The 14,292-nt window shown below is 42.7% G+C and overlaps 1 protein-coding gene across 1 annotated transcript in view; it reads right to left on the bottom strand.

Annotated features, from left to right (window-relative positions):
* The window catches only part of CTTNBP2 (cortactin binding protein 2), a 121,206-nt gene that overhangs the window by 66,907 nt on the left and 40,007 nt on the right, over nt 1–14,292 (bottom strand). The window contains 2 exon segments of the mRNA XM_083399325.1: nt 4,212–5,862; nt 13,952–14,176. Coding sequence (XP_083255451.1) covers nt 4,212–5,862; nt 13,952–14,176 — 1,876 coding nt within the window.

Below are 14,292 nucleotides of genomic sequence, written 5' to 3'. Positions count from 1 at the left end.
CTAGACAATGGAACAACTCTTCTTTTCTTATATCTGCAGCTACGATCTCCTGGGTGACGCAGTTGCCATTAGGCAGCTAAATGCACATGTGTTCTCTGTCCGTTTTCCTCCCACCCACCCCACCCGGGCACTGGCAACCCAAGCTATGCCACTGCACATGTGGCAATATTTTTGCATTCTTTCCTGATGACTGTCCTTGAGCTTGGTCCTGTCTATCTGTGACCATGCACAATTCTCACGTTAACCAGAATTACATGAATACACAGCAGCTCTGCTGATGTTGGCACACTTGTACCTTTGGGGAAGACACAGGCTGCAACCCTCACTGTAATCCTTATTCACTGTAGCTCTGTCTTATCCCATAGCCATATATACTTGTGCTTCTACTTCACACAAGACTATGGGAGGTGCCATAGCTCAATGATAGAGCACATTCTTTGCATGTGGACGGTCTCATGTTCAATCTCTGGCATATCCTGCTAAAATTATCTAGTAGCAGGTAACTTGGCAGACAGCTTCCAGAGTCACAGCCAGGTGGTCAGGGCAGATGATAATTGGCTAGATGGACAAAAGGAATGACATGTTTTAAGGTAGCTTCCCATGGTCTTTGCTCATACCACAAGCACATGGAGAAAGGGATCATATGAAGGGGGTTCTGTGTTGATGCTACTGCAAGGATGACATGCTTCTTAGAGGCAGCCAAGATGCAAGCTATGTTACTTTAATGTAGGTTGCCTACAGAAAAGTATCCTAGATATTTATTGCCAATTGAATTACAGAACCAACAGTAACATGTCACTTAGAATGAAGAGAAAAAAGGGGATGAGTAATTTAAAAGCAAATGTGTTGCCAAGTTGATCCAATAGGATGTGTGATAGGTGCTCCTTAAGCATTTTAATCTCTTTTTATTGCCATTATAATAATTAGTCTTTTGTGGAATGAGAATACATCATTACAGGAAAGAGTGATATGTTACTAGGACAATAAAACATTGCTACCCCATAATACCAGATCCCTAGTTAATGGGTGAACCATTTTATTATTGATTGAAAAAGAGGAACTGTTAGGTTACTGTCTCCAAGTTATATTGAACCAAAGCAAACTTAAAGTTGCCTTGAGTTTGATTTTATCATCAAAAAGTGGGAGGTGAATTCCCAGATAAATACCTTTTGCATTCGCTGTCTGTTATGAAATGTGAAAAGCCTACTGCAACCAGAATCCCAATCAATTTTTGAACGGCTTTCTAATACACCCGGTGGTTCTTTTCAACATGATTAACAAATGTATATTCAATCGACCAGCACTTGGCATTTAATTAAACGTTAAGAACTGCATGCTGAGTTTCAATGAACAATTTGGAATTGAATTGTCAAGTCTTGCCATTTGGGACTGAAATACAGTACTAATTGCACTTTGCCGAAGGTAAGCCTGCTATTATTTCTAATAACTGGCCCACTAGCCAGAATTTTTCAGATACCTGAATACTGTGGTGAGCAGTGTTTCCCCAGAATATAGTACACTTAACAAAAAAAGAAAAAAAAGGAAGGAACAGGAATACAATGAGCAAGGTGATTAACTACATCCATTAGAACACTTCCCTGCGTACCCTATGTACCTCACTTCCGTTATAATAGCTTGTAAACCATAAATATCATTTTGATTTTGATTTTTTTTTTTTTTTTTTTTTGCTGAATATTGTCACTCAGGGACTCTTCATGCCACCTATCTCAATCTCCAAAGGGCCAGGCAGTTCTAATAAAGCATGAGGTTATTTATTTGAATGTATAGCATGTTTCCTCCTTAAAGGAAACATATAAACAATACATAAGAAGTTGTCTTGCGCCCAGTCAAGACTATTGGTTGGTCTAGGTCAGCACTGTTTAACCAGTCTGGCAATATCTCCCCAGGGTTTCAGACAGGAGTCTCCCCCAGTCCTACTTAGATAAATTCAGGGATTGAATCTGGGATCTTCTACATGCAAGGCATGTAAAAAATATAAAAATAAACATATAAGATATTTTTTTAATCCCACAATTTTTTGTTTTTTAAAAAACAAGCAAAACTGCTTACCAAATGCTGAAAAATAAAATCCTTCAACAGCTCAAATCCAATGTCCAAAATCCAGTCCATACAGAAATGTCTTACAATACTTCTAAAATGGTGGCAAGGTTTAATTACATGTGGTCCTGAGTGATTTCAGAGATTGCAAGGCACTCTGGGTAGCTCAGTCGATATAGCACAAGACTCTTAATCTCAGGGTTGTTGGTTTGAGCCCTGTGTTGGGTGAAAGATCCCTGCATAGCGGGGGGTTGGACTGGATGACCCTTGTGGTCCCTTCTAACTCTGTGTTTCTATGGACAAAGGCTTCTCTTCTAAGCAGAGGTGGTACATGTGGTGTTATGAAGCTATAGAGTCAAGCTGGAAACCAAGGTGTTCCTGGATGGGGCTGGTGAGGTTGAAGTCACATGAGTGCACTGTCTGGACCACTGGATCAGCTGGTGGTAGCCCTGCTGGCGCAAACATGTTGCCCTGTTGACACCCTCCCCAAGCGTGAAGCAGCAATACCAGTGCTGGCAGGGCAACTCCACAACACCCACCTCTACTGCCTTTAAGCATGTCTGAGACTCCAGGCACTCTTCCCCATATCCTTCATGGACCACTGTTCTCCCCAAGCCCTAGATTCTTATCCTCAGAGCTCAAAATCTCCTTGCTATTCTTAAGCAGAGAAAGTACATTTTGGATCCCTCAATGCCTATCGCTTTGGCACCCCAAATATCAGAAGATGTATGTGAAGTGAGGATAAACCTTGGAAGCTTTATGTATATGATGCAATCCACTTAGACTAATTTTTTCCTAATGTATCACCACGCTATTGACATATGTAAGAAAGGCCTACTTTCTCAATGTCTTAGCATAAGTTGTTTTTTCTGAGAACGTGCTGTCCTTTTCAGGATGAGAACCTACATTCACAGCTAAGATGGGCTCAGTCCATTAAGGGAGACCCAAACCCAACTCACTGTTCAAAGAGAAGGCAGCCTTTCTGGCACGGCCACTATCATTAAATATGGAGGCACAGAATTCTACTAAGGCCTTGCCCAAAGTGTGAAGCAGAATTCAACGTAAAGCCCATTTGAAGGAAATTAAAACTTCAGATGTCCTCAGTGTCTTTCAGGAATGCTTCAGGGCAGTAAGGACACCTGGGCTGAACATGAACTAAGCCTTGGCGCTTCTAGCGCAAAACCTTGTTGTTGACCTATACCCAACTGGGCTGTGGAGCACAAAAACCAAATCCAGTGGCGTTAGAGGAGCGGGGAGAAAACCCTCCACAAATAAAGCCAATAAAATATATCCAGTCATATAAAAAAGCTAAAATTGGGCCAATCATTGTTTTTTAAAAAATCAGCTCCAGTCCTTTGGTTTCACAAGAGAGGCATTGGGAAGTCACTCCTGGAGTGCTCTCAAAAGCTGAGTGGCCAAAACCCCTAAAGGAATGTAACACAGAAGCAGTTCTTAAATAGTTCACTGAGATTTTCAAGGTAATTGAATATCCTCGTTCCTAGATGAGCTCGAGGCTGCAGCCTCTCACCCGTGGCTGTGCGTGCAAAACTACACATCATGTCTAGTTCCTGAAGTCTTTTCTCTGAAGGCTCTTTTATTATCAGGTAAAGCCTCTGATAAAAGATGGAACATGGGACTGGTGAGGGGAAGGGGGGGGGGAAGGGGCTGTTTAACTCCTTCTTTCCCAGACATTGATTTAAAAACTACAGAAGCCTGTGCCTTTTATATCTTTGGGGAGAAAAGCAGTTTGGGGGAGAGCAACGTTGAGTGAACAAGCAGCCGGGAAGTAACTGGTTAAACAAACATGAACACCCATCTTCTGCTTTACCTGATTAAAAAAGAGACAGAAGGGAGGGGACAGGAGTCATGAAACTACATATAACATAAGGTTCACCCTTAAAAGTTATTCTAGACTTTAGGGTTTCCATCTTGGAAGGAAATACACAAATTCCTTGTGTGGGGAAAACTATGTTATGGCCCCATGAAATATAGATTTCCCATACCCCTGAAACTTAAAAGAAACCACACATGGAAATTTCAACTTTAAGGAAGAAGCAAAAAAAGGGAAAGAAGAGGCTTAGGGAAAAGGAAAGCTATGGAAAAAATATGGCAAAGTAGCAACAAGTTTAGGAGTATATTGACAATCCCTTTACCTGATGCTGTTACCAGTAGGCTGTCTGAATCACATGGTCTACAGGATGAAGCACTAACAGGGTTTATGGAGGAGCTACAGGCAATGGTGGTGGGAATGACAAAGGAACTTTCTGAACATGCAGGTTGGTTCAGTCCAGGGGATTGGGGAGGCCAGGCACCCACCTGAGACGTGGCCATGGCTGGTATGGCACAGCCTGCAGATGCCACAGATATATCTAGTGTTGGTTTTGGTGGCAGCTGAGGTGAGGACTTAGAAATGACCTCCTCATTTATTACCCTGATTCCTTGAGGTGAACTGGAAGGAGGTGAGACTAGGGTTTTGCTGTCAGTTTTGGCACCTATATTAGGGGAGCGACCACTATCCATAAGGACTTTAAGCTGTGGGTGCGGTGGAGATGGAGTCTGTGAAAGGCCTGGCTTTTTGGGAGGAATGGGTGGAGGGTTTCCTCTGTCAATCCTCGACACACTGGGAGTCTTTAAACCCATTCTACCGACTGGGGGAGGATACGTGCCAACGTCTATCGAATGTGACATTCCCGGCCGTCCAGGCGGAGCGCCCTGAGGACTTGTGAATCTTGACAGGACCTGGGTGACGGTATTCCGAGCTAGCTGCTTGGCAACTAGGTTGTCTCGACTCGTGGGCGACACGTCTCTCGATGGAGGGCTTTGGGTAGTGTTTCCATTTTGGTCTTGGTCGTTAGCATTGGTTTGAAATCTAAACCTAGCTGCCTGGACGCGTGGATTCAGACCTTGATGCCCGGTACTGCCGGCGGATGGAGAATGCAGAGAGTGCATAGACGACGCTTGCAGGTAGCTCTGAGGTGCTATACTGGGTGCTGGAGAGGGTGCAATGTTATTTGGGAAGGGGGAAGGTAGATTGGTTAAGTCAGGCGTTGCATTTGGTCCGTTCTCCTCAATTCTGCTTTGGCCTTGAGTCAGAATGGGAGTTGAGGGGGACAGGAGCAGGTCATTACAAGAAGAATGCCTGTCCATAACTGGCTTCACAAAGCCTGCATTGGAGCATACATTCATCTTTGTGTGGCCAGAGAGCAAAGGGTTGACAGCTGAAGGCTTTACCGGAACAGTTAAAGGCAACTTCCTAACACTTTCGGTTCCACCATCTAGCAATGTCGCGTCTGTCTGGCAGGCAAGCGTTCTCAAAGCCGGTCCCTCTGTTCCGACAGATACAGAAGCGGAACCTCTATCTTTGTTCTTACGCGGGAGGGAAAGGTGCAACTTACTGTCGTTCTCCTTTTTCAGCTGCTCAATCATTTTTCTCATCCTCTCCCTCTCTTCTCGGAGGTCATAGGTGTGTGCTTCCTCTCTGCCAAGCCTGGCATGCAGTTGCTCCCTTTCGGTGTCGAAGTCAGAAAGCTGCTTTTCCATTTGGGCTTCCATCTGCGCACTCCGCTGCTTCTCAACGGCAAGAGATTCTTCCAATTCGCCGGCTTTCTTCTTTTCTTCCTCGAATTTTGCCATGACATCTTCCAGCTTCTGGGCCTCTTCGACTATTCGACTGGAGAGCTGTTTACATTCTTTCACTAACATCAATACAACTTGTTTATTCTTGCCACGCTCCTCTTCAAGACGAGCACATAGTTTCTTATGTTCCATTTCGAGCTCTTGCAACTGCGATTTCTCCATTTCCAGCTACAAAGAAATGCAGAACAATATTCTCATTACCATAAGGGCTGGGCTTTCCTTTTTTTTTTTTTTTTAGTCTCAAGTAACAGAAATCAGCTGTATTTTATGTTATTAAAACGATAAAAAACTATCTTTAATGGGACCTGAATTAGACATTTTCTGGGCTAAGTTATTTGAGCCAAAATGTTGCTGTGTCTCTGTTTTCCAAACAGGTTAAATGAAAACTAAACTCATATTTCGTTGTCTTGATTTTACAGGAAAATACAAACTGCTCACTTTTTGTTTATTGTTAATGGGAACAACTACTTTGTTTCGGCAAATACTAAAACTATGTTTTTCGCAACTGACACAGTCTCAATGGACTCATCTGCAGTATACACATCCAAAGCAGTATTATGTAACTTCAAACAGTCATGGCTTCCCTCAAAGAATACTGAAAAGTCTAGCTTGTGTAGTAGTAAGCGAGTTGACCCTATTTCCCTTCACAAAGCTACTATTCCCAGAGTTCCCTGGGAAAAGGGATTGACTATTAAAGCTATATGTGTGGTTGGTGGGTGTTCATTTTGAGTATTTTATAAAAGGGTACCATAATTTCAACAAAATTGTCTGCATCAGATATCCTGCAAAAGAGGCATCAAATCAAAACTATTTTATGGTAATCAAGAACTTTCCCTATTTGCAAGAATCAAAAGCATCACGCACAGGTGGCTCAATGGATTTGTGCGTCTGACTGTTAACCAAAAGGTTGGTGGTTCAATCCCACCCCAGGGACAGGATAACTGCATTGCAGGGGGTTGGGCTAGATGATGCTTGGGGTGCCGTCCAACTCAACAATTCTATGAGAAGTCATCTGTGAACAAATAATGAGGGCCAGTGTATGTGTACTGGGAGACGGCCATGCCAAAAGGAATGAGTGGGACTAGAGAATGCTAGCATCTCATCAAGATGGCTATAGGGTGCCAAATAACATCACCAGCATGCTGGACATAGATCAGCAACTACGGTGTACCAGAAACTCTGATGGTCAGATATACCAATCAGCAAGCTTGGAATTCTGAAATAGGTGGGACAGAATGTTCCTTCTATTTCCATGCTTGTATGGCCAAGATTTATTCCCTCTTAGAAGGAGAAAAATACCTGTTTCCTACCCTGTAGCTATTTCAGAACTAGAAGTCCGTGAAACTGAAAAGCCTCAAACTTTTGACTCTTGACTGAGGATCATTATACAGTGGTCCCTTGGGTTAAGTAAGAAGATGTAAGAATGTTTATTATTAAATTTGTGAGGTCCATGCCTTTACACAAAATACCATAAAACATTGTTAAAAGATAACAATAAGATTATAAAAGTAAGCTAAAATTCATGCCATGCTATCCCAGCAAGGAGACTACCCAAAAACCCCCACCATTCAGGAAAGAAGATACAGCAACAGGTTAGGAAAACAATGGGAGGGACCTCACCGTTTCGTCCAGGAACCGTACCCTAGTTTTCATAGCCTTCACCACAAAGACCGCTACCACGTGAGAAATCCGTGGATCAGCGTCCACCAGTAAAAACTTTACTTGGTCCTCAGAGTTGACTATTGATTTGGGAATAGTTTGTAACATCGCATCCCTGAAGGCCGAATAGATGGGACAATACAACATGTAATGTGTGAGATCCTCTTGGGTTCTCATATGACAAAGACATATACGTTGCTCTGCTGGGATTTTTGCATATCTGCCTGTCAGGTAGGCCGTAGGAATGGTTTGAAAACGGGCCATGGTGAAGGCTCTCCGAAGGGTGGGATTGGTGATATTCGCCAAATAATTGGCACAGGTTTTAACTGTTTTCAGTCGGGGAAGCCAGTGGGAGGACCCTGGGTTCTGAATTTTTGTGATATCCAACAGAGCGTCTCTCTCCAGGATCCATTCCCGAACTTTGTCTGGGCTCCACAGTTTGAGGGTGTTAAACTCCGGTAGGGTGTATCTAACCAGGATCTCAGATAGGTTTTGACGCCAAGTGGTATTCTTTTGAAGAGATACAAAGGCTTGTTTGGCCAATAAGGTGTTTGTGGTATTTGCAAGTTTGATGTAAAATCGTAGGAATCTTAAGTGGGCCCTGGCAGACACAGAGGGTAATCCAACCTCCACCCTCAAGAGAGCTGCTGGGGTTCCTTGAGGAAGGCCTAGAATCCTCTTGAGATAATAATTTTGAAAAATTTCAAGCCGTTCTAGCAGCTTCTGATTCCATCCCCAGAGTTCTACTCCGTATAGCATCTGGGGAATCACTTTTCCTACAAAAGCTTTTAGTGCCGGGATCACCAATTGCCCTCCCCTCAAATAAAAAAAGCTGAGCAGAGCACCGATTGTCCTACGTGTTAGGAGGGCTACAGTCTTAAAGTGGGCAAGCCAGCTAGATGTAGCTTGGAAAGTGATACCAAGATATTTAAAAGAAAGTCTCTGTTCGATTACGTGTACTTGGGTTAAGTACTTAATTCGTTCCAGAGGTTTGTTCTTAAACTGAAACTGTTCTTAACCTGAGGCACCACTTTAGCTAATGGGGCCTCGGGTTAATTTCTGTTCTCATCCTGAAGCAAAGTTCTTAACCCGAGGTACTATTTCTGGGTTAGCGGAGTCTGTAACCTGAAGCGTATGTAACCCGAGGTACCACTGTACAATTCAAGAGCATGTAAGGGGAAGGGCTTAGTTGCATGTAATAATCAATGTAATGAAATGTGATCTTCATTCTGACCACAGGCGTCCCCTCTCCCCCAACCCCCCCCTTATAAAATAATTGCACACAGGGTTAGTCTGTAAGCTGATAAGAGAAAGCAGATAAAATGGTTGCAGTCCAGCATTTGTGATTACTACAGAGGCAGGGAGAGTTTTACATTCCTCTAGATGCTAAAATCATACTAATTTCAGAGTTGTAAGAAGATACTGTATGGTGAGTATATTTCATGTACGCTGTAATCTGGGGAACCAGATGGCCCAGAGGATTGGTAACAGGAGATGGAGCATTTCATCTCTAGGTCAGTGGTTCAATTTTGGCTTTGGTTGCTAGCGAGAGGAAAGTCATTACGAACTGGTGACTTCTGAGTGGCCTGCTGTCCACCAATAGGATTCTGTGTCCTCCCTCCAGCACGGAGGAAAACTGATAGGCTGTTGGACAGCTCCTCCAAAAAATGTTGTTGTTATTTGCCTACGCTCCCTTTTTCTAATAAGACAGCTTCTGCTTTGTTTCTTCGAAAACTTTATAAACAAGGAATTAACAGCAGCTTTGCTGTCCTCCCCACCCACTCTGAATAATACGTCTTTTATGCTTAGCACAAGTAAAACAGGAATCACTCTGAAAGTGAAGCAGCAAGGGAATAATACTGCATATCCAAAAAAAGAGAAGATGCTAACTCTGCAGACTGCCTGCTTGAAAAACGAGAAAACGTTTGCTAAAATTCCAGGGATTTATACTTCAAGTCAATAAAAGTTAGCTATAATGATGGCATGTTGGATCTGCAATCGTAAAACTCTTCATTTACCGTATTTTTTTTGCTCTATAAGACTCACTTTTTCCCTCCTAAAAAGTAAGGGGAAATGTGTGTGCATCTTGTGGAGCGAATGCAGGCTGCACAGCTATCCCAGAAGCCAGAACAACAAGAGGGATTGCTGCTTTCACTGCGCAGTGATCCCTCTTGCTGTTCTGGCTTCTGAGATTCAGAATATTTTTTTCTTGTTTTCCTCCTGCAAAAACTAGGTGCGTCTTGTGGTCTGGTGCGTCTTATAGAGCAAAAAATACGTTATTTTCTAAGATCTGGGAGGAGAATGGTGTGGCAGGATAAATATTGGAAGAGGATATTTCTGCTTTATATCCAGCAACACACATCCCCCAGAGTCACTGAATTACAGCGTCAATCACTAAATTGTCTTGATTTAGCGACTGGAAAGAGCTAATAGCAAAATACTTTGGATAATGAAGGACAAGCGAGCATGTGAAGCAGCATCACGGCGGTTTTCTCAAGTGCGCATTCTTGACTAGGCCTCAAAATATGAGCCAAGCAATTGATTCAGATATGACGCAATATAATGAGAAATGAGATGTGGTTTAGAACCATGTGGATTATCTGCCTTAGCAAACAAGGGGTGCTTTTCAGGGGAAGAACTCTGAATAGCTGGAACTGCTCTGCGCATCCACGACAGTGGCCAAGTAACAGTCCCAGGATATGCCTTCATTTGTTGTATTTCTGCTCCCACATTCCTCAGGGTGGTTTCTCAAAATGAACAATTCTAATTGCAATCCAAATCACAACAACAACAATAAACTCCTCCATGCAAATTGGAAAGCATTCGCACCGTCAGGATATTTTCCAGAACCGCAGAAGAACCCAGCCTTCTTCTAAACATTAATTAAGTATAATGCTAGGTGATGGAAAACACATTTGCCCCTTTTCCAAGAGTGGCAATATATATATATGTTTCTACCTTGGGTTAAGCATGTACAATTTTCACATTATAATTCCTTCCACAGATTGTCAATGACAAAGTAGTGACTGGGAGGGAAGCAGGGGTAATAAAAATAGAGCAGGTAACTTTGTATTTTTGGTGTTATTTTGAATTGTTTACAAAATAAAGTTAAGATAGGTGAAAGGGGCAGGGAGGCCTTTGCAGTGGTGGGCTAGGCAGTATGATTTTATCTTGTCTATACCTTTAACTGACTTTTTCAGCTGCCTTTTTATTGTATTGTTATTTAAGATTTTATTTTATTTTAATTTATTTTTTTTAAAAAATATGGATTAGTGGCATTTTTATACCGGTTTTGTCCCTAAGGATAAGCTGCTCTTTTTTTTATTGGAGAGGAAAAGTAGACTACATGTTCTGAAAGATAAATAAAGCAGATAATGTATGTGGAACTGTTTGGTTTTATGATGCATTTCTTTTGCTTTACTGTCTCATTTTCAGTGCACTGTTTTCATGTACACCACTCAGAAATGCAAATAATTAAATAAATAAAACTAGCTAAATGGTTCGTTATCTCCCTTCAACCTCTCCCTACTGTGAATATATTCAAATTCAAAATGATTCCAGATGTGTACATCTCAGATTATGCCATCCGCTCCCTATAGCAGATTCTCCTGAAGGAAGCAGGATGGGCCGTTCCCTCACGTTGCATATGTGCTTTATAAGATGTCTGTTTTCTAGATGAGTCAACCTGACTAAGCTACCTGCCTTTCTACTTCTTTGCCCCAATACTCTTACGGAACCTGCTCCCAATTTGTTCCTTCATGTCCCAGATTTTCATGTCCATCTAGGCCGCTAGATCCCATCTTGCCTACACATACCTTCTGATTTTCTTGTACTGCCTATCCGTGCTTCCTGTCAACACTGAATCCTATCCCAACATCAAACTGTTTGCCAAAGCCAGCCTTAGTTCTTTTAAGCTAGCCTCTCAAGGTCAGCTGAGACTCAGAGGTGCTGCCTTCAGCTCCTGTAAAACTAGACAAAATCTATATGAGTATTCTCTCTCGGATCAGAAGAAACTCATCAGAGCATGGGTACCCAGCATAATATCTTCTGGATGTTGTTGGATTACAGCTCCCATTATCTGCTAACCATTCGCCATGCTTGCTGGGTCTTAATAGGAGTCCAAAACCATCCAAACAGCACCATGTTTGGCTACCCCTCTATCATAGGGTTAAAAAAGAAGTCAAGCCACTTGACCTCCTAGTAATACTGTAATGCATCTGTCTCCAAGAGTATGAATCACTGTACGAAGCATGTTTATCTTTAATTACTTGGCAAAATGTATGTAAATAAAGTCCAAAGGAGGGTTTGGTTTCAGGTGTCATGCAGTTGATCCAATTACGTTGAGTTGTCAGCCAGCAGCGGCTATATTGGAGATATTGAGCTATTGTTAGTTCTTAGCTTATAGTAAAGGTATACTCTCAGCCACGTTTGGGAAACTAGCAACTTTGCCCCACATTCAGATCTTGTTCTGTTGGGTTGCCATCTGATCAGAGAAACTGCAATTGAGTTATCTTTTGAGTGTTTAGACAGTTCATCTATCTGTTGGTCAAAAATATTATTTCCGCAGTAAAAATAAAGGTTTATTTGGTTTAGTTTTAGACACCCACACACGTCAAAATCAGACATAATCTTAACACAGCCACTCCCTACTGGGTGCAAGTGAAGGGAGAACGTCTCTTTTAATGATGGCACTTGCCCTTTGACTTAAAGAAACATTTTTTACATCTGCTACCCAATTAACTGGGTGCACCATTTCAGCTGATTAAATACATCTAATTGCCAAGCGGCCTGCAAGCAACTCCCACGGTTGGTTTCCAGGAACAAACAAAGACAAGGAAAAGTTTCTTACCATCCACTTTTTATTCAATATTCACAGAGGCAGGCTTTGGAAGACAGCCTCTTGGATAATGGCGTTGTCCTGAGCGAATTTCCACCCCCCCCTTTCTCTCCCACTTCCTTATTTGTCATCATCATCACCTCCTGTACAGGGGACGCTAAGTGCCCTCTGTCTTCAAGCTCTTTGCTCTCCTATTTTTAAGGCTCGCCGGGTTCTGGGAGAAGGTGGGTCTGGAATGCTTTCTAGTGACAACGTATCAGCCAGTTGCTGCTCCGGTTCTGCCTCTTGCTCCTTTTCCATTATTTCCTAACTTTTCCCCTCATCTGCCTCTGAGCTGTGACCTCCCTCAAAGCCCTATTGTAATTCTGAACTCTCTTACTCTTCTTTGGATGGGTCAAGCTGGGGAGGTGGTCACTAATAATAATAATAATAATAATAATAATAATATTTTATTTATATCCCACCCTCCCCAGCCAAAGCCGGGCTCAGAGCGGCTAACAAGAATAAAATAATACAACATTCTAAAATCATTTCATTATAAAATCAGTTCAAATCAAATTAATGGCAACCATTGGGCTAGAGTTCTGTGAGGATTGCCAAAGGAGGGGGTCAGGCCAAAGGGCTGGTGGACCAGCTTTGTCTTGCAGGCCCTGAGAAAAGATGTCACATCCTGCAGGGCCCTAGTCTCTTGTGACAGAGCGTTCCACCAGATTGGAGCCACAGCCAAAAAAGCCCTGGCTCTGCTTAAGGCCAGCCTAACCTCCCTGTGGCCCGGGACCTCCAAGATGTTTTTGTTTGAAGACCGTAAGGTCCTCCATGGGACATACCAGGAGAGGCAGTCCTGTAGGTACGAGGGTCCTAGGCCGTATAGGGCTTGCTACCATTCCTCCTCTGCCCAGTCCCTGACACTAATCAATTGATCTAAAACAGGAGTACCCTACATAGTGCCCTCCAAATATTTGTCGGATTACAACTCCCCTTTTTCCTGATCATTGGCCACGTAGGCTGGGGCTGATGTGAGCTGTAGTCCACCCAACACTGGGAAGGCAACACATCTGCTACCCATGATCTAACCAATTGATCAATTAAATGTTGCAGCTCTAGCTGAAGGTTTGCATTTCTTCAGAATGGCCATTCTTTAGCCTCAGGACTGTATCCAGTTTGCATGCTGGGCCCCTGGATGATGAGGACCTGGTTCTCCTGATGACCAAAGACACAGGTAAGCTGACAGAGCCCATGGCATCCCTGGTGTTCTGAGAAGGACATTCCAAAACTGACAAGGGATGCTCTTATTACAGTGGTACCTCGGGTTACATACGCTTCAGGTTACAGACTCCGCTAACCCAGAAATAGTGCTTCAGGTTAAGAACTTTGCTTCAGGATGAGAACAGAAATTGTGCTCCGGCGGTGCGGCAGCAGCAGGAGGCCCCATTAGCTAAAGTGGTGCTTCAGGTTAAGAACAGTTTCAGGTTAAGAACAGACCTCTGGAACGAATTAAGTACTTAACCCGAGGTACCACTGTATTATGTAAAGAGGAAAATTCTTTCATTGTAATAATTGAAAACTATCAACCAGAAATGTGTCACTTATGATCAAATACAAATAATATGGCCACTCTAGAATCACACACACACACAAAATTGATTTCTAATATTTTTAAATCATAAAAGTGAGAGGGAATACATTCTTTTGGAGATGTGGTGAGCAATTAAAAAAAGAGGAAAGAGCAAGTCAAAGGGGGCGGGGGAGTTGATGTGGTACCTTCTTTTGTCTGTTTTCAGCAGCGACCAACTGAGCTGCCATCCTCTCTTGCATTTTTCTGCAGTGAGCCATAACAGCTTCTAAGATGGAGAGTGGGTTGGTACAAATGGACTTCTTGTCTTTATCACCAGCACCTGACTCATAGTCTCGCTGCAGAGCCAGAAATGGGTCACTAAGATTAAATCTCCCATACCGCTCCTGGATAAAGACCTCCTTCCTCCGTGCCTAAACAGAGAGATAAACAAAAAGAATCACTAGAGAACAGTTAAATGAAATGTTAACACACACAACAGCGCTATACGTAGAACATCTGGGAAATAAACAGTCACACGTTCAGCAGA

This window comes from Podarcis tiliguerta (genome assembly GCF_965153285.1).
Source record: "Podarcis tiliguerta genome assembly, chromosome: 10".
Lineage (NCBI taxonomy): Eukaryota > Metazoa > Chordata > Lepidosauria > Squamata > Lacertidae > Podarcis > Podarcis tiliguerta.
This window is presented reverse-complemented; position numbering and strand designations above follow the sequence as displayed.